The 24,345-nt window shown below is 49.5% G+C and overlaps 1 protein-coding gene across 2 annotated transcripts in view; it reads right to left on the bottom strand.

Annotated features, from left to right (window-relative positions):
- The window catches only part of ACOXL (acyl-CoA oxidase like), a 371,066-nt gene that overhangs the window by 70,742 nt on the left and 275,979 nt on the right, over positions 1–24,345 (bottom strand). For both annotated transcript variants that reach the window (XM_051836339.2, XM_051836342.2), the window contains exon 16: positions 10,413–10,500. In XM_051836339.2, the coding sequence (XP_051692299.1) occupies positions 10,413–10,500 (88 nt within the window). The remainder of the gene's footprint in view (positions 1–10,412; positions 10,501–24,345) is intronic.

The raw sequence follows: 24,345 nt of genomic DNA, 5'->3' as shown, positions 1-24,345 counted from the left end.
GTTTTCAAGTTAGTGGACCGTTGTGTTTTCTCTGCAAATAAAATCTCCCAAGTCATAAGCGAGAGAGAGGTAAATTCATGGACAGAAGACACAGCGTTATTTTTCCTGCGGGCCTTTGGGATCTATGATGGGTTAAAAATGATGTTTTTATCTCTGGTGATTTATCAAGCTTACAAAAGACAAACAGATGCTCTGAAGAAAGAACCCATCATCTTAATGCTTCATTTGGACACTTCTGTTATCTAAAAAGCCCGGCTCTTAAAGAGCTGCCCTCCAGAACCCAATAGTGCCCATGATTTACACCTTGAATTTTTGTTTTTAAGACACGCTGAAGTGAGAACATGCCAGAAGGCACCTTTAAAGAAAACGGTCCCATTTGAAACATACAGATTATTTATAGACAAAAAACTCAAAGAGCTGAAAGAAAATCTGGTTGTCAACAGACGGTTGCATTTTCTATGTTTTTTTTTTTCTTGTAGTTCATTTTGGTTTTTGTGTGGGTGGCTCATGTGAACTCAAAGGTTATTTGCTAAATGTTTTGTGAGATTAGAACATGCTGTCCTTTAAAACCTAAATTTAAATTTATGTTTATTGCAAATATGTTTAATGTTACAGTACATGGTATAGAATAATTTTTTTAAAATATGTGATTGTACCTAGGTTGTTAGGATAAGACAATAGTTTCTATCCTTCTATTTTGGTTCTTAGCATAGAAGGTCATATTCCTAACCCTCTTGTGTAATGGAAAACTCACGCTATGAAGTCACTTGGGACAAACTGACTTTGTTTTTTTTTTGTCTTTTTTTTTTTTTTTTTCACTCTTTGTGTTACTCTCCCTCACCAGCGTGGTACAAATTTCGCCTTATTTTGAAACTCCTTAGGTGTCAGAAGATGCAAAGTCAGCTGAGACTGCGACCGGTTCTCTAGTACATCCTACAAGGTACGATTTTGCAGGCCTGCAACGGAAAACAAAGGCACAAAAACACATCTGACCAGTGGGGGACTGCTGCTTCCTGCCCTTCGAGTGCTGCTGGCCACCAGACGCAGGTCCAGAGCACCATGAGCCCTGCCGTCTGCTGGGCCTGAATTCCCCTGCCTTCCCTTCCGGCTGTGCGACCTTAGTCAGCTTTCTTAGCGGCTCCCGGCCTCAGTTTCTTCCAGCACAAAGGCAGTAGTTTCTTCCTCTTTACTTGGGTGGGGATTAGAGTGACTTTTTCCATAACATGATGCACAGGGCTTACTGTGCTAGCTCCCTCACTATCAGAATAGTCCCCCACTGTCCATGGGGAAAGGTCTCAAGACCCCCCAGTGGAAGCCTGACAACTCAGAGGGTACCCAGCTGCCACGTTTGCTCCTGTGCACTCAGCCCTATGCTAATGCTGATCTTGCAAATTAGGCTCAGCAGGAGATCCACAATGATAATAAATAGTGAGTAAAAGAGAATAATTCCAACAACATACCATAGTAAATGTTATTTAAAACCTATGAATTGCTTCTTTCTGAGACTCCAATTTGGGCTGGTGCCGCGGCTTACTAGGCTAATCCTCCGCCTTGTGGTGCCAGCACACCGGGTTCTAGTCCCGGTCGGGGTGCTGGATTCTGTCCCGGTTGCCCCTCTTCCAGGCCAGCTCTCTACTGTGGCCCGGGAGTGCAGTGGAGGATGGCCCAGGTCCTTGGGCCTTGCACCCGTATGGGAGACCAGGAGATGCACCTGGCTCCCCGCCATTGGATCAGCGCGGTGTGCCGGCCATGGTGGCCATTGGAGGGTGAACCAACGGCAAAGGAAGACCTTTTTCTCTCTCTCTCTCTCACTGTCCACTCTGCCTGTCAAAAAAGAAAAAACAAAACAAAACAAAACAAAAAAAACTGAGACTCCAATTTAATATTTTTGGACCTCACTTGGCCATGGGTAACTGAAACGTTGGGAACAAAATGGCAGATCAGGGGGACCACTGTGTATGGCCCTCGTGCTTCTCCATGGCTGTTTGCTTCATTTAATCCTCATAGAAACCCAGGAGATGGAATAAAATAGGAAGCATTATTCAGAAGCAGACCCAGGGAGGCTGCTGATCAGCAGTGCGTGCCAGCTTTAACACAGGAGAGCGTGTGTTGAACAGGCACAGAAAGACACCCTCCAGAAGTCCGAGATGGCTGGAACTGCTGCTCTCCACCGTTCATCCACAGGAGACGAGGCACGTACAGGCTGGGGAGTGCCCTGATGCCCAAAAAGCCCGTCTGAGCAAAGCTTTGGGGTTAGCCAGCGCCAGGGCTCAGCCCAGCCTGCAGCTTACCTCCATGGTGAGCCCAGGCAGAACTGACTTCCTTGTCTCAGTTTTGTGAAGTTACAGTGAAGGTTAAGGAAGTGACAGAGCCCTGCACTCAGCCTGGCTTCCCCACACAGGAAGCCCTGTGTAGACGGAGACGGCTGAGATGCTTACGGGTGGCCTCAGCAGGCCCAGTAGGGACATTCTGTCCCCCTCAGTCCTCCACAAGACACAGATCCCTCAGGAAATGGACTCTGCATTTTCCTTTCTTCTCCCTCTGCCCTGGGCAACAGAGGCACAAGTGGTCACCTCCTTTAAGGAGAGGTAGCAGAGGGTCTAAAGTCAGTGCTCTCCAGGGACAGCTCCCCGTGCTGGGGGAGACGAGGGCTCCCAGGGGGCTCTGTCTTCCAGCCAGGGGAGTGTGAGGCCCCTTCTTAAGAACACAGCACTTGGGTCTTAGGATCCTGCTGATCCAGACTTCAGGTTCAAGTACATGGCTACAGGGAGATGGTGAGGCCTGGGGAGGAAACCCCAGCGTGATGACTGACAGATGCCACCTGACTGACATTCGACTCACTGCAACACTGCAGGCCAGGGATGCCTAGGAGAGTGCTGTAATGCTGGGTGTTTTGCATTCCTTTTTGTTTGTTTGTTTGTTTGTTTTTTAAGACTTATTTATTTGAAAGATAGAATGACAGGGAGAGGGAGAAACAGAGTGAGAAAGAGGTCTTCCATCTGCTGGTTCATGCCCCAAATGGCTGCAATGGCCAGAGTTGGGCCAATCAGAAGCCAGGAGCCAGGAGCTTCATCTGGGTCTCCCATGTAGGTGCATGGACCCAAGGACTTGGGCCATCTTCTGCTGCTTTCCCAGGTGCCTCAGCAGGAAGCTGGATTGGAAGTGGAGTGCTCGGGTTTGGGAAGTCCCATCGCAGGCAGCAGCCTAACCTGCTGAGCCACAATGCTGGCCCCAGTTTGCAATCTTAAACTAGCTCCTTTCCAGTATCTGTGTGTTGATGAGGCACAAAATTAAAACCCAAGTTGGGTTTTAGTGCAGTACGCTAGGCCTCCACCTGTTAGGCCTCCATATGGGCCCTGGTTTGAGTCCCGGCTGCTCCTCTTCTTATCCAGCTCTCTGCTGTGGTCTGGGAAAGCAGCAGAAGATGGCCTAAGTCACTGGGCCTAAGTACCCACGTGGGAGACCTGGAAAAATCTCCTAGCTCCTGGCTTCGGATCGGCCCAGCTCCAGCTGTTGTGGCTATTTGGGGAGTGAAACAGTGGGTGGAAGACCTCTCCCTCTGTCTCTCTGTCTCTCCCTCTCTCTGTAACTCTACCTCTCAAATAAATGAATAAATCTTAAAAAATAAAATAAAGGTGGCAGACAGAATATCAGTAATTAAAAAAAATTTAGCAAGACTGCATGCTCTGCTAAGTTTTTACAGAGTGTAATGATTCAAGTTCAGCCAAATAAGTTTTTTTTAATAAAGAGCCATTCTTTAAGTCAGCATAAAGTACGCCCTGCTCCTCTGCCATGCATCGCTAAACAATGGGGACACATTCTGGGAATTGCATTGTCGGCGACTCTGTCATTGTGTGAGCACTGTGGAGTGGGCCTGCACAGACCCCCGGGCACAGGTCAGCCATTCCACGTGACCCCTTGATGCAATCGAGAGACGCGGTGAACATGAGATGTGGAAGGCTGCTGCCGGCGCAACACTGCAGACTGTCTCACAGTCAACTGACTTTTTTAACAAGTAGAAAGGGGGCACAGTAAAGTAACCATTGGAAGTGCAGTATAGTAAATCTATAAACCAGCAACATGGCTGTTCACTGTCACCATCAAGGATCATGTGACAACTGCCTGTGCCATGCAGTCGGCGAGTTCACAGCATCATCGCCCGATGTATGATGTCATCATCGCCCACTGTGATGTCATCCAGGTAGTTACAGTCTTACAGGACTGCTCGTTGATGGAATGTCCCTATGCAGCACAGCTGTACTTAGAGCGGCCTGTTTCCTAGGCACCTCCCTCAGCTCCCACTCGGCCCTGCCTTCAGCACTCTCCACCAGACACTGCTGTGCAGGTGCAGGGGGAAGGCAGGTACTCGCTTTCTTTTCTCCCTCCCCACCCCGCCCCACACTGCCACCTCCTGGATTTCTCAGCATTGAGCATCAGAGACCTGAAGTCCCAGGACTTTGGAAAATGTTTGCCCGGGGGTGGGGGTGGGGGAGGGTGGGCATCTGGCCTGTGAGGACACCTGTGTCCCGCATCAGAGTACCTGGGCTCAAGCCCCAGTTTTGCTTCCAATTTCAGCTTCCTACTCCAGACCCTGGGAGGCTGTGATCATGGCTCAAGTACCTGGAAGATTTGAATTGAGTTCCTGGCTCCCAGCTTCAGCCTTGGTCCAGCCCCAGCCACTACAGGTATTTGAGGAGTGAAATAGTAGGTGGGAGCTGTTTGTCTCTCCATCTCTTCCAAGTAAATAAATACATATATTTTAGAGAGCCATCCACCCAGCTGCCCTGGCCCTGTTGTACCTGAGAATTGAGGACCCTTTGTCCCCAGATGTGCCTTTTGACTGTAGTCCTGGGATTCAGCCGTGAGACTGGGGCAAGGAAAGCTAAGCTAGGCTATTCCTTCTCTTTTCCGGTGCTGGAGCCTCCAAGACACCGGGTCTTCCCAGACACGACGGGGAGGGTGTCTGGCCATCCTCAGCTCCCAATACCATTGCCTGCTTCCACCGCCCACACAGGACGTGAGTGGGTGCTAGATGGACAGAGGTCGGGGTGGGGTTTCCCTTCCTCCTCTCAGAACACCTACATGGGGCCACACTGAGATCACCCTAAAGATCATCCCACCAGCAGCTGGGAACCCGTGGGAAGAAAGCACGTGGGGTCTCAGAGCCGACACGGTCCCTCTGCTGCTCTTTTTCTTTTCCCACCCGCCCATACCCAACCTCCAGCAGTAGCAGAACAGCATGGCAGAAAACCGTTACTCAGAGAAAGACAGGTGCCAACTTGTGACTGCTGGTTCCACTCCGGGACAGGCTCGCCCTTCAGCTGAGGGGAGCCACGGCCTCAGGTGACATCTAGAGTTGAGAGGAACGGGACATGGGAACAACAGGTACCCAGATGCACACAGGACTTCTGGCTAAAGCTGCAGCCTTTTTCTCTCCCTGAGTTTGCACGTTGCAATGCCCATTGGAGGAGGTGGTGCGTCTATTACCATAGTCTCCTGGAAGATGAATGCCAGAGCTTGCACGATAGCAAGGTGAGAGCGTGTGTATAAAGAATAACCCCATTAACAACTGGAAGGAAAATGCTGATCCCAGGAGGCATACCGAAACAAGCACTAATGGATAAAATGCAGAAATAATGCGTTAATAATGCATGTGATCCTGTTTTTATGAACAAAGAAAGTTCTGTTTCAAAACAAATGTATCCTTGAGAGGAGTCTGAAATTAATCCTCAACAGGCAGAAATCCACACAATTATATATTCTAATTATAATTACAACTTGTTCTTCATGGAAACACTCTCAATTATTAGTCACTTTATTAAGAACCAGGAAAGGGACTTCCTGCTGCATAATGAGAGCTGCTTGCCAACTTTGACAATGAGAAAGGCAGCAGACAATTCTGCACAGAGCTGCACAAGGGTGGATGTAATTTAATAAAAGTGCTTAGTTTCTTCTTTTGAGTTTAGGAATCAGTATGCCCCAAGGGGTTCAGACAGAACCATGTGTCAGAACTGCTATTTCTAGGGCAAGATAAAAATATGCATCACAGAAAAATATCAATTCATCATTGTAACGGTTACATCCCACTGCAGAAACCACTAGAGACCGCTTCACATTTTTATTTCAAACACGGTTTTCCCCAGCCTTCAGGTGACACACAGACACGGACGCCTGAAGGCTTTCTCCATTTGTTCCTAATAAACGCGGCTGGATTTGGAGTTCATTTTCCCCTGTGCACTGCAGGCTGACCTTGCTCTGAAAGTCTCTGAAGGCCACATCTGGGCCTGGTCACTGAACACAGATGGGCTCCTTCCACGCCTGCTCCCGGCCCCTGGGGACCTCTGTGTGTGAAGACAACGGCCCGGTGACTAAAGTTTTCCTGGCCAGGGCACGCTCCCTGCATTCTTATCGGTAAGACCCCGTCTGCGTCCAGACAGACCTCCTCATCATAGACGGAGTTTGCTGTTTTGAAACATTCTGGGCCTTTGTAAGTGTAGTCATTGTACTGGTTCTTATGCTTCTTTCCATGCTACTTCATACACCCAAACCCTCTCCATCTGACATTGAACCTGCAGCCAACTTCCTGAAAATAGTCGCTTTTCCTGCTCTAGTTACTAACCTACAAAAGATTCTGTCTGCATCTAGATTTCGTCCCTGCTATAGTGACATCAAGTCCTCGGCCTTGCCTTCTGAGGTTCAGATCTCGTGTACTGACACAACCTACTGCATCTTCTTCTTTTCTCCCTTTTAATGAACACGGGCCTGCATGCTGTACTTTGGTTATGGGAACCAAGGTTTCCAGAGAGCAGTGATTCGCAGTAATCACATGGCTTTATGGAACACTAATAATGAAGCAGGTGCTAAGGTAAGGACTTCGGAGCCTCATCTCACTCAATCTTCCCCATAGCCCCACGAGGCAGATGCCAGGCTGTGCACACCGTAAGAATGGGGAGGAAACTGGAGCTCAGAGGAGTAACTGATTCATCATCACATAAAGCCAGGCTCCAAACCCGGCTAACCTGACCGCGGAGCCTGCATCCCTCAGCCTTACGCTAGGCTCGGTTCTGCTGTCCACAGCCGGCTGAGTGGCCCCAGGCACACTGTCCCACTCAGGCAGCCAGTGACAGCTGACCCCTCTTTTCAAGCTGAATCTTACCTCTGAAAGTTGAGAAGCTTTCCCCTGGAGTCCATGTAATTCATCCTCATGCAAAAGGGAATTAAAGGATAAGTACCTTTGGGTGCAGAATTTTTTTTTTTTTTTTTTTTTTTTTGCACTTCCCATGAGCTTTTTGAAGACTCCCTCATGTCTGCACTCAGAGAAAGCAGGCACCAGCGGAAGATGCGTGGTTTGCAGGCTTCTGTGCAAAGTGAGGCTGGTGCACAGGGCACCTAGGGGGTCAGGGAAGCAGACGGGCCTTGGGGTCTCAGGATCCAGAGGAGGTCATAGTGAATGACAGCTCCCCAGTCAGGCCCAGGGCAAGAGCTGTCCGGGCAGTGCAACCTCCTCATTAGAATTTAGCTCTACACTAGTATTTCAAAACATCCATGGGAACATGGAATGAAAAAGTAATTTATCTTGGTGCAAAATTATTTTTTTTACATCTGTGCATAGTCTCTTTGTACTGGCGTGTTCTGCCAACTTTTGGAAAACCCCCATAGGCAAGGATTTAAAATATTTTTGCACCCAAGTGAACTTCTTTTAATTCAATTTCTTATAAACTTTATAAAATATCTATTGCATTTAATTTGAAAGAAAGAGTGACAAAAAGGCAGAGTGACACATACACACACACACACACACACACATCATCCATCCTGGCCACAACAGTCAGGTCTGGTCCAGGTCAAAGCCAGGAGCCTGGAACTGTTCCTGGTCTCCCTTGTAGATGCAGGGGCCCAAGTACTTGGGCCATCTCCCACTGCTTTCCCAGGTTCATTGGCAGGGAGCTGTATTGGAAGCAGAGCAGCTGGGACTTGAAGCAGCACTCTGATATGGGATGCTGGCATACCATTCGGTAGCCCAACCCACTGTGCCACAATGCCAGCTCCTCCCACTTCTGATGTCTCCTCTTCTATAGAGACTTTTCCTATAGAGGAGATGAAGCGAGTCTCTAAGAGCCAACAGTTGGATTTTGATTTGTGACAAATAAATTGTCATTCTGGTCTTTAATCAGTCTGTTTTAAGATGAGTCACTTTCCTTCAGTCTGATACCCCGTGAGTGTGCGGATAAATTATAATTTCTGCATCTGCAACTGAGGGGACCCACTCTGCTCCTCCACAACGTTAAGGGAGGGGGCTTCTGCCCTGTCCTTGATCCTCCTGGTCCCTGTCCTCACGCCTTCCCGTGGGGTCCAGGGCGCACAAAGCAGAGGCCCCTCAGAATCAGGGATGCTAACGTTACTGTGGTCAGTACAGGGTGTGGTCCTTGCATGAAAAGACTGGCCCCTGGGTTGGTGCTCCTGTGGGGTTCCTACATCCTGTACCCACAAGAAACTTGCTCCACTACTGAGCTCCAGCCCTGTGTCTTCAGGCTCACCCGAGACACGAGGTCCCAGGAGCTGCTCTTTAGAGAGATGGAGGACACCAATCTGAGCCCAAACCACTCATTCCACCTGGCTCTCCTTAGAGCTGTTAGAGAAGCAGCTGTTAATAAAGGGCCACTTAACCACGTGGCCCGTCACAACGTGGCACCTTGCTCCTGTGGAACTGATTGGGAAAGGAGGATGTAGGCACTCCTGGATTTCTGGGCATCACATGTGCCCTGCTCCGTGATGGACTTCATCGAGAATTCTATCCCCAGATAGGAGCCAAGACCCCAGCTATGTTGCTGACCAAATCCAGCCCTGCCCTCTCTGGGTCAGCTGTGTGGCAGAAAACCCTCTACAGGGGCCAGTGTTGTGGCACAGTGGGTTTAGCCATCACCTGTAATGCTGGCATCTCATATGAGTGAGTGCCGGTTTGAGTCCTGGCTATTCTGCTTCTGACCCAGCTCCCTGCTAATGTGCCTGGGAAGAGTTGAAGATGGCCCAAGTGCTTGGGCCCCTGCCACCCAGGTGGGGAAGCTGGACAGAGCTCCTGTCTCCTGGTTTCAGCCTGGCCCAGCCCTGGCCTTTGCAATCATTTGAAAGTGAACCAGTGGAAGGCAGCTCTCTTTCTCTCTTCCTCTCACTTTGTAAGCCTACCTTTGAAATAAATAAATATATCTTTTAAAAACAAAAAGCAGGGGCCAGTGCTGTGACGTAGTGGGTAAAGCCACTGCCTGCAGTGCCGGCATCCCATATGAGCACCGGTTCAAGTCCCAGCTGCTCCACTTCCTGTCCGGCTCTCTGCTGTGACCCGGAAAGCAGTGGAAGATGGCCCAAGTCCTTGGACCCTTGCACCCATGTGGGAGACCTAGAAGAAGCTCCTGGCTCCTGGCTTCAGATCAGTGCAGCTCCAGCCATTGAAGCCAGTTGGGGAGTGAACCAACAGATGTAAGACCTCTCTCTCTCTCTCTCTCTCTCTGCCTCTCCTCTCTCTTTGTGTAACTCTGACTTTCAAATAAATAAATAAAATCTTTAAAAAAGCAAAAGAGACTCCCACACAGCAAACATCTGGCTTTTTCCTACATTCTCCCAGGTAGCAGGGGCCATCATGCTTGAGTTTAAACTATAATTTCAAGGAACTCTGTTATGGGCCTTATCTGGTTTTCAAGGGTTCCTTTTACAGTGATATTTTGGTCTTTTGAGGACAAAATGGATGTTGAAGTTTTTCAGTCTCAGCCATGCTGACATTGAGGCTGGCTGAGTCTTTGTGAGAAATCAGCTTGTGCACACCAGATATTTAACAGTGTCCCTGGCTTCTACCGTCACCCACGAGTACCACTGCCCCCCAGGTATGACACCAGCACCACCTCCAAAGACTGCCCTAATGTCCCAAGGAGGACAAAATCACTCCCAGTTCAGAACTTCGGTTTTAAAGGGCTAAGCCCATTTTTTTTTCTAACTGGAGGACTAGGTTAGGTAGTGAGGTAGCTAGTTTTCACACTTAAAATTCTTCAGGCAATGGCCCCATCATATTGTCTCTGTTCATAGCTCCCATTTGTTGATTCACAAGGGACAGCTGCCGCTGGGCAGTGCACGGGCGTTTGCCAACTACCCCTGCCCAGTGCCAATGGGACCATCAGACTGTGAGCTATTCCTGATGGTTTAGTACTGGGCCTTGTGGGTGTCACCTGGTTAGTGCCCCCATCAAGTTGGGGGTTGAATTAGCACAAGCTTCAAGGCCCTGGGGGGTACTTGGGGCCCTAAATGTACATGAGGGCTCACACGCTTTGGGACTTGTCCTGTCTTGCAGAGCTGTGTGGCCAGGAGGCAGGTAGACCCAGAGACACCCCCCACCAAGTACCCACAGTCAACAAGAAGCAACTGACCTCTGTGAATGTGTGCCAGGGACAGGGCAGCGACGTGGTGCAGACACGAGTTCCAGGTGTTGAAAAAGTCTTCCTTCCGGGTCATCACCTGTCAAAGTGATGGAAGAAAAAGGACCAAGGATGATAGTCTTCCTTTTTTTTTTTTAATTTACTTGAAAGGTAGAGTGACAGAAAAAGGGAGAGACAGTAAAAGAGGGAGAGAAAGACGGCGAACATCCAGACTTTCAGTACCACAGCGTCGTGGTTTGGATAATGCTTTTGTTATCCAAAGTATTGGAAGCTTGGCACTAAGTCTTACATTAATGGATAATGGATTAAGTGTGGAGGTTAATCCAATGCTGGCGTCTGAAGGCGGGCCTTGGAGAGTGACGGGGTTGCATTAGGTTGCTAGGAGGGAGCCCGTGCCGGAATCGATGGCTTTATTAGGAGGCCACACGGAAGGCAGCTGAAGAGTGAGCTCTCTCTCCGCGGCTGCTCCCGGCTCACCAGGCATCCCTCGCTACCCTGCAGCCTCACAGATGCCTAAACGGGAACACCTGGTCCTGGACTGTGAACCTTGCGACCAGAAGCTGAAATCCATCTTCTTCCTTCCCAAGGACCTTAGCTGCAGTAAAGAGCTGCTGACTAGCACACACCGCGCAAACTCTGTCGGGAGTGAGGGTGGGGGCCGTGGCCCTCCAACTACTCCTTAGATACTGCCAAGCTCATGCTGTGAGTCCAGGGTCCAGCTCAACGTTAACTCCTAACACCTTGTGAAGCATGGCGACCACTCACGGCCAATTCTTGACAAGTAGCAGATGTTTTAGAACAACGTGCAGGGGACAGTGCACGCACAGGTAAAGTGAGATTGTTTTAACAGCATCACTTCCTGTCCAAAGAATCCTGAATCCCAGGACCAGCTACTGGAGTCTAATGCTCATATAACCAGCCCCCTCCCACCCACCTGCCTGCCTCTCATTGGAATCAGGTGCTCTCGTTTGTTTTCAGATTGTCTCCTGAACCTTGGCAGGTGTTTAGCATAGTGGGTAATTGCCACCTTGGGATGCCCCACATCCCTTATCAGAGTGCCTGGTTCAAGTCCTGGCTACTCCGCTTCCAATCCAGCTTCCTGCTAATGCATATCCAGGAAGGCACAGGTGCTGACGCAAGTACCTGGGTTTCTGCCTCCCATTTGGAAGACTGAGATTAAGTTCGTGGTTCCTGGCTTTAGCCTGGCCCAGTCCCAGCTGTTGTGGACATCTGGAGAGTGAGCCAGCAGATGGAAGACCTCTCTCCCCCTCTCTCTTTACCTGCCTTCCTAATAAAGTGAAAATAAAATGAAAAAATTGTTGGCCATGAGTCATTGCCATGTTTGAAATACAAGGGAACTTCAAAAAGTTTGTGGAAAAGTAGAATTAAAAGACAAGTTTATTTTGGTGTGAATAAATTTTGAAATTGTATATAAGAAAGGATCTTTTAAAAATTCATGGAAAATGTATTTTATGGGAAAAAAACCATGCATTGGTTTAAAAAATTTTTTGCGCCAAAATACACACCTCTTTTAAGAAAGATTCATTTACTTGTTTGAAAGGCAGAGTTACAGAGAGAGAGAAGGAGAGCCAGAGATAGAGAGGGGGAATCTTTCACTGGCTGGTTCACTCCCCAAATGGTTGCAACAGCCAGGGCTGGGCCAAGTTGAAATAAGGAACTAGAAACTCCATCCAGGTCTTCCCTATGGGAGGCAGGGGCCCAAGCACATGCGCCAGCACCCACTGCCTGCTTGGGTGCATTTGCAGGAAGCTGGAGTGGAAGCAGAGTAGCCAGGAGTTGAACCGGCACTTAGATAGGGGACACAGGTATCCCAAGCAGCAGCCTAACCTGCCCCTGCCGCTCCACCATGCCTGCCCCAACCTTATCTCTTTTTTTTTTTCACATTTTTAAACTTTTATTTAATAAATATAAATTTTGAAAATACAACTTTTGGATTATAGCACCAACCTTATGTTAATTCTGTCTTTCCCATAAGCTTTTTAAAGTAGCCTTATATGTGAGCAATTAACATAAACATAGAAGAACCTGCCATATGTTTATGTTGCTTATTTACTTAACGAGTAGCTTTGGGGGTCCTCTCCGTGAGAGGGTCTTGGAGAATTTTTCTCCTTTTAGTTTTTCAGTTGGAAGGAAGTGAGGACATCTAACTGGAGTAGAAGTAAAGACCCCTCGATGAGGAAGATGTAGAATCCAGGCTGGCAGTGACAGCCATTTAGGTGGGGCTCCAGGCAGATTCTTATCTGTCCAAAGAAGAGTTAAATTTGGCCCTGGCCACTTTTCTTCTGTCTTTCATCATTTCAAAGACCTAATGGTTTGATACTTAAACTTAGCGTGGTATGTGTGTGTGTGTGGTGTGTGTGTGCTCAAGGAAATAATACTCAAATAGAAAGTCAAACTTGGTCTGTCTGCCTCCTGTCTGCTTTACCCTCCTACCTGGATGAGCCCTCATAGTTGGGAAGTAACCTGCTATCCTGTCACTCTGCAGCCCCCACGGGCCCGGAGGCTTTGTCCTGTGCAGTCCCTCCCATATCACAGTGCCTTGTGCTCCAGTGAGAAAACAGCACAGCTGAACACCTCTGCCATAGATAACTTAGCATGATCACCCGGAGCCCTGGCACAGCCTGCAGAACATGTCAAGTGGCTCAGGTTAGCGTTCACTCCTAAATGGGGCCTCGCCTGACGGTCAAGGGCAGGGACAGTGTCTGCCTCGCCCCGTGAATCAATCTCTCTCTGCAGCTACAAACAAAAAGATGTGGCGGAGACAGGCAACCCTCAGGGGACAGCCTGCAGGGCACCCCTGGCGCAGGGAAGCACAGGAGCTGGCCACATACTCCTGGAAGGAGATCCCCAACTCCACCCTGGATGACAGCAAAATGTCCTGGGGAACAAGGTCTCCCGAGTGCACATTGCCCATCCCGCACCATCACACAGGAGGCAGAGAGGAAAAGCTAAAACACTGGGCAGAGGTGTCTACATAGTCAGGGGCTTGCTTTAATTTAAAGAAAAAAAATCCTCTCCATGTGTGCAGCAGGGTTTCCACTGGCCTGATAGGAGACAACCAGGGACAGACCACTGGCTGGGGGATGCGGATCCTTGCCTGAAGCAGGCCCTTCAGATGGACAAAGGTTACAGACTTTGCAAAGCCTGCTGGGACTGCAACCCTCTGAAAATGCAAGGGGAAGGAAGCAGCAAGTTCAAGACAAGGGGAAAGGCCCCCTAAGACCTGCCAGCCAGCTCCTAAGTGTGACATCACGGTGCTGGTGCCGGACAATGGAACAGGCTCCATAAACTCATCCTTGGTGCACGTGGCCCCCAGCACCCCTCCAAGCACACCCCAGGGAGGAGGGAGAGTACCCAGGACCTGCAGCAAGGCAGTTTTACTGAGGCTGATGCCCAGAAAGGTAACTGGCTGGAAACCCTCTGCCCTCTTGACTTAGAATTTATTGTCAAAAAGTAACAGGCTGAAGCCCACTGCAGCTGCCCAGAGACCTCACACCCAGCTGGACTGACCCAGAAGCAGTGGGGGCTCCACACTCCAGCCAAGCAGTCTACATGAACAGAGCAGAAGATCCAACTCTATTGGTGGACCCCCCCGCCTTAAAAAACTTCAGGTGCTGTGGCCTAGCGGTTAATAGAGTTAATGTGGCACCGGCATCCCGTATGGGCATTGGTTTGAGTCCCAGCTGCTCCTCTTCTGCTCCAGCTCCTTGTTAATGTACCTGGGAAAGCCATAAAGATGGCCCAAGTGCTTGGGCCCCTGCACCTATGTGGGAGACCAGGAAGAAGTGCCTGACTCCTGGCTTTGGATCAGCCCAGCTCCAGTTGTTGAGGCCATTTGAGGAGTGAACCAGTGGATGACAAATTCTTCTCTCTCTCTCTCTCTTTCTCCCTGCCTTTCCAATAAATAAATACATCTTTTAAAAAAATCCCTTCTGGTGAGGTTTCAGGAGAGCAGTATTTAAAAATGATAAGGTTGTTCTTCCAAGCATCTTGCTACTGAAAACCTGTGTCATGGGGCCTGTGTTTTGGTGCAGCAGGTTAAGCCACTGCCTACAATGCTGGCTTCCCATATGGGTGCTGATTTGTCCTGGCTGTTCCATTTCTGATCTAGCTTCCTGATAATGCACCTGGGAAAGCAGCAGAAGATGGCTCAGGTTCTTGGGCCCCTGCATCCATATGGGAGACCTGGAGGAAGCTCCTGACTCCTGGCTTCAGCCTGGCCCATCTCTGGCCACTGCAGCCATTTGGGGAGTGAACTAGAGAATGGAAGATCTCCCCCCACCCTGTAATTCTGCCTTTCAAACAAATAAATAAATCTTTCTCAAAAAGAAAGGAAATCTGTGTGTAAATGAGCCTTTTGCAATGAAGGGCTTCCTATAATGCACTAGCCCCTGGCACCGCTTTCAGAACTTAATTGTGTTTGGCCAGTGAGTCTCCAAAAGCTCTGAAGGTGGGTACTACTGATACTTTTATTTTGCAGGTGAAAGACCGTGACACAGAAAGGTGGAGTACTTTGCCCAAGGTTGCAGAGCTGAGTTGGGACTGGGCATGTGGACTTCTGAGTCCACGTTCTTAACCACAGGCTACACTGCCTCCCACTGGACGGAGGGTGACTTTGTTCTGTGCCCAAACCTGCCCCTCCCAAACACACTGCCATGAAGATGCGTCATCCCACATGGCCACGTTTCTGTAAACAGCATCCCACACTGAAAGGCGTGCTGACTTCATAGCTCACCACACGGCCAAGACACAGAGATGACCAGGAAGAGACACCTTTCCCATGGTGGCTGCCCATGTCCACTCCCCTTTCTTCTTTTCTAGAAAAATGTCCAATGGATCCAGGCAGCCACAAAGCCAGCTGCCAAGGTTTCCCTACAGAGGACCCCCTGGAAGACCTCAGCCAGCATCAGGCGTGATGGCCAAAGGGTGAGTGATGGGCACACCGTGGTCACCACGCCTCCACGTGGAGGTCCTAGCCGGGGCAGTGAGGAGAAAGAAAAAAGAAACTCAAAGCAGGGGAATTAGAAAGGCATCATTAAAACCCTCTCCATTCAAGAAGACAGGAGAACAGGAAACTCAGGAACGTACAGAGGTGTCTGCCGTAGGGGGTGGCCACTTGGGCCTCTCTGACTTGACAACAGCCAGATGCCGTAAGCGTCCTCCAGAAACCACACTCTGCATTCCGAATGTAGGTCTTTTCCCGGGTTAGGAATGTGTGGCGTCATCCTCTCTCGAGATTCTGGGCAGCAGCGGCCACAGCTCCGTCAGCCCTGTGGTCGCAGGGGAACAACCGGGCCCTGCCGTGTCCTCTGCTGCCAGGGTGTTTGTGGACACTCAGTCTTGTGTTTTCACATCCCGTCATGTCTACAAAACGCCCATCTGTGTGTACACAGATTTCCACACTGGATTATAAACAGGCTTTGTGTTAGATAAATTTGCCAACTACAGGCTAACACGTGTCCTGAATACGTTTAAGGTATATTAAATACATTTTTTTTTAAAAATGTTTTGTTTTGTTTTTAAAAAGATTTATTTATTTAATTGAAAGTCAGAGTTAAGGGGTGGGGGAGACAGAGAGAGAGGTCTTCCATCTGCTGGTTCACTCCCCAAATGGCTGCAATGGCCAGGGCTCAGTCAGGTCGAAAATAGAAGCCAGGAGCTTCATCCAGGTCTCCCACATGGATGCAGGGCCCCAACCACTTGAGCCATCCTCTGCTGCTTTCCCAGGGCATTAGCAGGGAGCTGGATCAGAAGTGGAGCATCTGGGACACAAACCAACTTCCATATGGGATTCCAGTGTCTCAGGCGGTGGCTTTACCTGCTGCACCAACTGGCCCCTTAAATGCATTTTTACTTATAATATTATCAAATTACAATGGGTTTATCAGAATTTAAGTTAAGGAGCATCTATGTGAGGGAACGTCAAAAATTTCATGGAAAATGGAATTAAAATATAATGTACATTTTCCATGAACTTTTTGAAGACCCTATGTATAATAAGGCTATTTGAACTAATAAGGCAATTGAGCAAAGTCACAAGGTACAAGTTAGTGTTCAAAAATCAATTATATTCTATACTTAAGCAGTGAGCAACTGGAACTCGAAAATTAAAATGCCATTTTAAATAATACAGAGAGCCGGCGCCGTGGCTCAATAGGCTAATCCTCCACCTTGCGGCGCCGGCACACCGGGTTCTAGTCCCGGTCGGGGCGCCGGATTCTGTCCCGGTTGCCCCTCTTCCAGGCCAGCTCTCTGCTATGGCCAGGGAGTGCAGTGGAGGATGGCCCAGGTGCTTGGGCCCTGCACCCCATGGGAGACCAGGAAAAGCACCTGGATCCTGGCTCCTGCCATCGGATCAGTGCGGTGCGCCGGCTGCAGCGGCGGCCATTGGAGGGTGAACCAACGGCAAAGGAAGACCTTTCTCTCTCTGTCTCTCTCTCTCACTGTCCACTCTGCCTATCAAAAATAAAAAAAATAAAAATAAAAAATAAAATAAAATAATACAGAAATATGAAATGCATAGGAACACATTTTATGACACATATGCAAAATCTATGCATGAAGACTAGAAAATCTTAGAGAAGGAAATGTAAAAGGATGACCTCCACAAGGGACAGGTATGCTGTGGGCATAGGTCAGGAAGCCCAGCACCACTAAGACCTCAGTTCTCACACTGATCTGTAGATTCAACACAATGCCAATCAAAATCCCCGCAGACTTTCTATGTGTGTTAGAAATTAACCAGCTAGTGGTAAATCTAGAATGCAAATATAGAAGATCAAAAATAGTCAAAAACAATTTTGATAAAAAAACAGAATTGGAGGATTCACATTACTTGAAGTCGACACTTGCTCTCATGCTACAGTAAACACAATAGGATGAGGACAGAAATACAAATGAAAGGAACAAGTGAAATAGGGAGTCCAGAGATGGTGCTACACAGATGGTAGACTGAGCGTCTACAGAAGTACCGAGACCATGGAGAGGAGAAGTCTTTTCAACCAATAGAACAACTAAATATCCACGTGCAGAAACAAACAAATAAGCTAAGCTCAACTCTCCTTCACAGCACATGGTAAAGTTAACTCAAAGTGAACCACAGACCTAGACTTTAAGGGCCAAATCCACAACTTTTAAAAGATGACAAAGGATGACACGGATGCTGAGAGGTTAGACACAAAAACACTTGAATCTCATCAAAAACAGCATCTTCTCTTTCAAGATACACGCACGCAAATGGCAAGGCAGGTCACGAATTAGGAGCCATTTGCAAGTCACATACATAACAAAAGACTGCTACACAGAACTTCGGAAGCTATCTCACAACAGAATCTAAAAAAATCAAAATCTAGTTTAATAGAAAGGCCAAAACAGTTCAACAGGCACTTCGCTAAAGGTAAATGAATAACAAACAAACACAGGAAAAAGACTTGAGAAACTCAAGTCAAGACCACAATGGATACCGCAACACACCCACTAGAATGGCTAAAATGAGTAAGACTAGCAATACCAAGTGTCAGTGAGGATATGGAAAAGCTAGAAATCATTGCTGGTGGGAATGTAAAATGTTACAGTCACTTTGGAAACAGTTGGGCAATTTCTTACAAAGTTAAACATATGCATACCACAGAACCCCGCCACTCCACTTCTAGGTATTTATAGAAGGTAAATAAAAACATATGTCCGTGCCAAGACTTGTATGAAAATGTTCATAGAAGCCTTATTCATTATAGCCCAACAGGAACCAATCTGTATATTCCACCCTGGTTAATAAATTAACAAACTGTTTCGTTTCATTTCAAGGAATACCACCTCCCAACAAAAGGGAACAGATCATGGATACACGTCACCACTTGGATGGGTCTCAAAGGCATTTTGTTCAGTGACAGAAGCCAGATAGGAAAGCCTGCACACTAGGCCCCTCCATCTTCTATTCAATTACAGAAAAGGCAAATCAACAGCAAAAGAAAGAGTCGTGTTTTCCAGGAAATAAGGGGCAGAGAAGGGCTTGACCGTGAAATGGAACCCAGGAGCTTTTTGGGGTAATGGAGAAGTTCAGAATTTGAATTGCGGTGGTGGTTTTATGAGCACACACACTTGTCAAACTCATTCGTTGTGTACTTGAAATTGGTGGATTTAACATATATGAGTTTTTTATATGCATGATATATTTTAGCTCTGTCTTGATTTTTTTTACTTTAAAAAATTTACATAAAAGGAACAAATTTCATGTATTTCCTAACACAGTTTTAGGAGCATAATGATATTTCCTACCCTCTCTTACTTTTCTTATTTTTCTCTGAATTTTTACAATGACATGCTTTCAGCTGCCTTTAAAATCACAAGCTTAATCCTCCTCTACATAAAGAATTCAACAAGTAGTAAGGAGAAAAAGCACTATTCCTCAAGAGTATAGACAAGGGCTGCGAACGATAATCAATCTCGAAATGTGAATGTCGCACCTGTACACACACGGTATTTTTCAGCAGGCTCACCTCCCCAGCCACGGGGTTAGCCGTGTGACCCCACAGCCAAGGGCAGGCAGCCGTCCACTTGGCGTGGCTTCTGTGACAGCTGCTCTTCCCCTGAGCTGGCCTGCGCTGTTGCTCTCCGTCCCTCTCCCGTCCACCTGCCTGTCCGCTGAGCAGCGTGCAAGCAGTTGAGAGCTGCCCTAAGGGGAAGCACTGATCGCCTGGGGCTGCTGTGAAAGCAGCCACACTCCTAGAGGCTCAGAAGTTGGCTCTCTCAGGGTTCTGGAGGCTGGACGTCTGAGGACTGGGTCTCAGCAGGGCCAGCGTCTCCCTAGAGGCTCTTTCTTGCCTCTTTCAGCTCCTGCATCCCTTGGCTTCCTGTGGCATCGCTCCAACCTTTGCCTCCAGGGTCACAGGGCCTCTCCTGTGTCTGTCTCTGGGTTTCTTCGCCAGGAACACCACTCACACTGGGTTGACTCTACTGCGGTAAGATCCCGTCTTGATTTCATCACACCTGCAAAGACGCTATTGCCAAATAATGTCAAGTGCACAGGTCCTTGGGGGTGAGGACCTAAATCTATCATTTGAGGGGCTATGCTTCAACCCACAGAACAGGAGTAGACAGCGAGAGCCCAGGCTCTGCTTGGGTCGTAGAGCCACGGTCCAGGCCCTCGGCGGCCCACCTCTGTCTTCTCACTCTCACAGCAGGCGAGCACCTTAGCTGACACACTAGGCCTGCTCTAACAGCCCTTCCGGCTCTCTCCAGCAGGAGGACAGTGTGGCAGGAGGAAGCAGGGAACCGGGTGAGCAGGGGCTTGGTTCTTCCTTGCCAATCTCTCTTGACCCAGCCAGGCCTCTTCCACCATCTCAGCCTCGCTCCCTCCTTCCTCCGTGTGCTGAGTCAGGGGGCACACGGGACTTCCCGCAGCAAGCCACGTCAAAACCCCAGGGTGGTTTCCCCAGCTCCGGCAGCTGTGTTCCCAGCCTTGCCCACGTCCTGGTCCCAGCCGCTCTGCTAGGCTCAGTGTCCCCATGGCAGCTATTCTGCCTGCTCCCTAACTGGGCCCACCCTGAGCTCAGCCTGGGCTCTCCACCCCACCCACTCATTCTCACAGAGCCCTGCACCCACCCGCTCCCACAGCCTTCCAGGCAGCAGTCTCCTGCCCCCCCCCCCCCTTTCTGGCCAGTGCCTCTTCTGTGCACTGCTCGGATACTTGGTCTTTAGTTTAAAATAGGATGAGCAGAACCCGGGGTGTGGGGTGTTCAGGCAAATGCACCAGGCCCTTTCAGTGTCATCATCTGTGTGTTTCCACCTGCTGAGTGTTTCAGGCTCTTCTCTTTGACGGCATCTAAAAACTCTACCCTTGTGCCCAGCTCCAAATCTATTGCTGTGCCTTTTGAATTATTTTACTGTGCTTATTATAAAAAATGTTTTTAAATTTATTTGAGAACAAAGGAGGGGGGGGAGAGAGAGAGAGAGAGAGAGAGAGAGAGAGAGAGAGAGAGAAAACACGCTTCCATCTGCTGGTTCACTCCTCACATATCCACAATGGCCAAGGCTGGGCCAGCCTGGACAAGAGTTCCAAACACAATCCGGGTAACAAGGACCCAGTGGCTGAATTATCACAGTGCCTCTCAGCGTCTGTATTAGCAGGAAGTTGAAGTCAAGAGTTGGAGCCAGGGAAGGGCAGCCAGTTCTACCTTATAGGATACTGGCATCTCAACCTAGGCCAAACGTCTACCACATAGTGCACCTGTTGTTAAATCTGCCCTCTCCTTTTTAATCTCACTGTGAATGGAATCAGGAGGTAAAGAAGAGGCCAGTCCAGATCAATGGGCTCACTTGGATACCAGCGTCCATGACGCACTAAGGCGCTAGTCACAAGGTTTTCAAAAAGTTCATGGAAAACGATGTTAGGAAAACACTATGGATGGACTCCAATTTTTTTTTTTTTGCACCAGAATTAGCTTATCTTTTAAGTATACTTTTCATAATCTTTTTGAAGTATCCTCACATGTCAAACGATGCCCATGAAATGCACAGTATAATACGACATGCAATTATTGTAACACATTCTATCAGATAAGTAAATGCAGATCACACACGAATTTCCCCTTACTTCCTGCTCTTCTCTCTCTGGTGCTCAGCTTTCCCTGCCATCTGCAGTAGTCCATCAGTGGCACTCGTAAAGTCAGGGAAAACAGGACAGGCCCAATCTCCCCAGGACCCCAACTCAGTGCCTCCCTCTCAGCCCAGGCAGGGGCGCCCAGGACACCCCTGGGTCTTGCTCTCGTCTCTGAGTGGCAGCCCTGGCTGGTGTGGGCAGAGCCCCAGGCTGTCTCCCTGCAGAGTCCCGGGAAGCCACACTGTGTGTCTTTCTGGGCTGCGCTGGCCTCACAGGCATCCACCCCGGCCTGGGCCGGGCCAGGAGGAGCCACTCCTCACCTGTGCAGCCCCATTGCCGCCTTCCTGCCTCTCTTCCTGTTTGCCTTTTTGTCTTTCCTGTGTGTCTCTGTGTGTGCACTTCAGATACTTTTTTCCATCTTCTTGTACCTTTATGTTTCTTTTTGTATTTTTATGTCTTTTTATTTTGTTTCTATGATATATAATTTTCTCTCTCTCTCTCTCTCTGGCTTAGATGAGTTCTTTTTATCTCTGTCTCTTTTTTTCTGGGTTTACTTAACCACTTTTAAGTTCTTCTATATTTTAATTTTTCTACATCCCTCTGGTCTTTTCATACTGTTTGGCCTTTCTGGTTTTTTCCCCTCTCCTTTTGTATTTTAATTTCTGTGTTTCTCTTCTCCCTTGGTTTTTCCTGGGTTAATTTAACTGCTTGCTCTGTCGCTCTTCTCTCACTTGTTTGCACCCAAAATCATTGCTCCCTCTTCCCTTTAGATTTTCCCCACTTACACGTGGTTTCCTCTGCCCGGCTTTGGCAAGCACAGCCCATATCCCCCCTCCCCTCAGGGTCCTCTTTTTCTGACCCCTCTCCAAAAGCTGGCACCCTCTTCCTGTACCCACAGGCAGGCGCTGGCCAGTCCCCAAGCAGTCTCCCCGACCTCAGGAGTTGTTGGACGGAACAGCAGGTGCCTCCCAGGGCACTTTCTGACCTGGGAAAGCGGGATTCTTTGCACCTGGGCTTTGAACCTGAGCAAGCACTCTAAGATACGGGGACACATGGTAGCTGACCTCCTGCTATGGCTGAGAAAGAGAAGCTACTGGAGGAAGGACATAGGGGCACCCTTCCATCTCCAGCTCCAGCCTGCAGGAGAAGTGTACGGCCTCCAAATGACCCAGACAGAACTGTGTCCTGGCTTAGGGGGGCTCAGAGGAACGGCCAGTGGTGGGCTTCCTGTCTGGACTCGGAGGCCCAGGAAGAGGCTGCCGCGTGGTCACAGTGCACTGGGCACTCTGCCCTGCGGCTCCCTCACTCCTTGCTGGTCCCCAGCTCTGCACCAGCCTCCAGTGTACCCGAACCTCTCCAGCTGCTGGGCCAGGATCCACCTTGGCACTGGCACATGGTGTAGGCTAGGTTCTCAATACACACACCCACGTTCAGGCACACATACCTCCCCTTTATCCTGAGCTACATCCATTTACAAACCACATGACACCCTCTCTGGCTTCAGATATTTAAACATGCAATTTTCTCTCTTTCTTTGCATGAACACCTCCTCCAGGAAGTCTCCCAGCAGCACCCCCAACCCCTGTGTGGTTTAGGTGACCTGCTCTGAGCTCTCCCCAAACTGGCACCTGCATCCACAGAAGTTCTTGCCGGGCCACAGTAGGAGCAGGGCTCTGACCAGGCCAGGACTGAGGCCGCCCCAGCCCCCAGCACTGTGCAGGGCTTCCAGTCTAAACCAACGGCCACCTGAAGACAGCCCCTCCCACGGGGGCTGGGGATCACTCAGGTGGACACAGTAGGCGAGAGTAGGGAAGATGGGGGTTTAGAGCCCCGAGGAGTATGGAAGGTAAATTCAGCGGAGAGGGCCAGTCTCCCACTGCACCGAAGCCCTGGGCCTCCCAGGGTCTCTGCAGCCTCTCACCTCCAGGCTGAGGCGCCGCAATGGGAGTGTGCCCCAGGGACAGCCTGCATTCCCGGTGCAGACTTGACCATCTTGTTCCACGCAGGAGTCCCCACGGTGGGAACCTGCATGTGTGGGCCCTGACCTGTTTCTGAAGCTGCCGTCTGCTGCAGTTTAACAGGGATCGTCAGAACATGTCACCTACAGAGGGTCTCGGCCAACCGCATCCGTTACTTCCTGCCTTCTCCTCCTCCTTCCCCGCTTTCGTGGCAAGTAGAGTCTGCGTCTCATCCTGCGGCCTTTCGGAATAGGAAGTGATGGTTGGGCGATCATGCTCTTTGGTCCCTTAGTGCACATCCAAAGTCAATCTTGCTAATTTCCAGTGATAGATATGTAAACAAATATTTGATGCCTTCTCCCTTTCTTGACAGCTTCCTGTTGCAAAGTGTCTCCTGACCTTCTGGTAAGTGGAGGAGTAGATGGCGCAGTCAGTAGGCCTCAAATAGATTCTACAGGCACCAAGGCGTGCGTTTGGAGTAGGGTCAGCCAGAAAGATCTTGTTTCAAAAACATGATCTTCACCTTCAGCTGAAGTCTGTGTTATGCAACCTGACTGCCCTGGGTGACGGCTTAAAGCTGACAAAAGGCAGGGAAATGGACATTTAATACAGGAAAGAAATGCATGCGGCTGCAGGATCTTTGTTTCTTGAATCTCTGTAGCAGCAGCCCAGCGGGTGCTGGGCCCCCGAGGCAGCTGGTGGAGGCCCTCTTGGGGCCCTGGATGAAAGGCAACGGGTCTAGCACTCAGAAAATCCACCCTCTGGGGGGCTGGGGGGAGCCCAGTGAGGAGGCAACTGGCATACAGAGCTCTAAACACCACTGACGCCACGGCAACTGGGGCCTCCCAGGGCTGGGTGTTGGCATCCCCACCAAGAGCACCCCAGCGCCCCAGTGCGCCGGCCAGAGCCCCGGGGCCCCCTTTGGCTTGCTCCCCATCCAAGGGCCCTGCACCCCGATCCTAGCTCCTGCAACCACTTTAGTTCAGGTTGCACGGGCGCTCTTTGGGGCAACTTTGAACAGTCAGCCCTCGGCACTGGCTGCTCTAGGTTCTTCCCATGACACCAGGTGATCAGGCCTTGGCCCCCATCCCTCACCTCCATCCCTCTCTTCCCTTCCCCTCTACCCTGTCACCTGAGATGCCAATGGCTTCATGCGGACACTGCACACGCCCGGGGTTCGTTGACATCCCCAGGCCTGGCCGCAGAAGTCCAGCCCCACCCGTGGCCTGGCGATGACTGGCAGTAGTGCTGCCTGCCGTTTGTCATTCAAGACGCAGCTCTGTTCTCATGGCTGTCCCTTGCCCCTGGGCCTTCCCCAACCCACAGAGGGAGGCAGCCCTTCCTCTGC

Source organism: Oryctolagus cuniculus, chromosome 2, assembly GCF_964237555.1.
Source record: "Oryctolagus cuniculus chromosome 2, mOryCun1.1, whole genome shotgun sequence".
NCBI lineage: Eukaryota > Metazoa > Chordata > Mammalia > Lagomorpha > Leporidae > Oryctolagus > Oryctolagus cuniculus.
The sequence above is the reverse complement of the archived record's forward strand: the minus strand, read 5'-3'. Positions and strand labels throughout refer to the sequence as shown.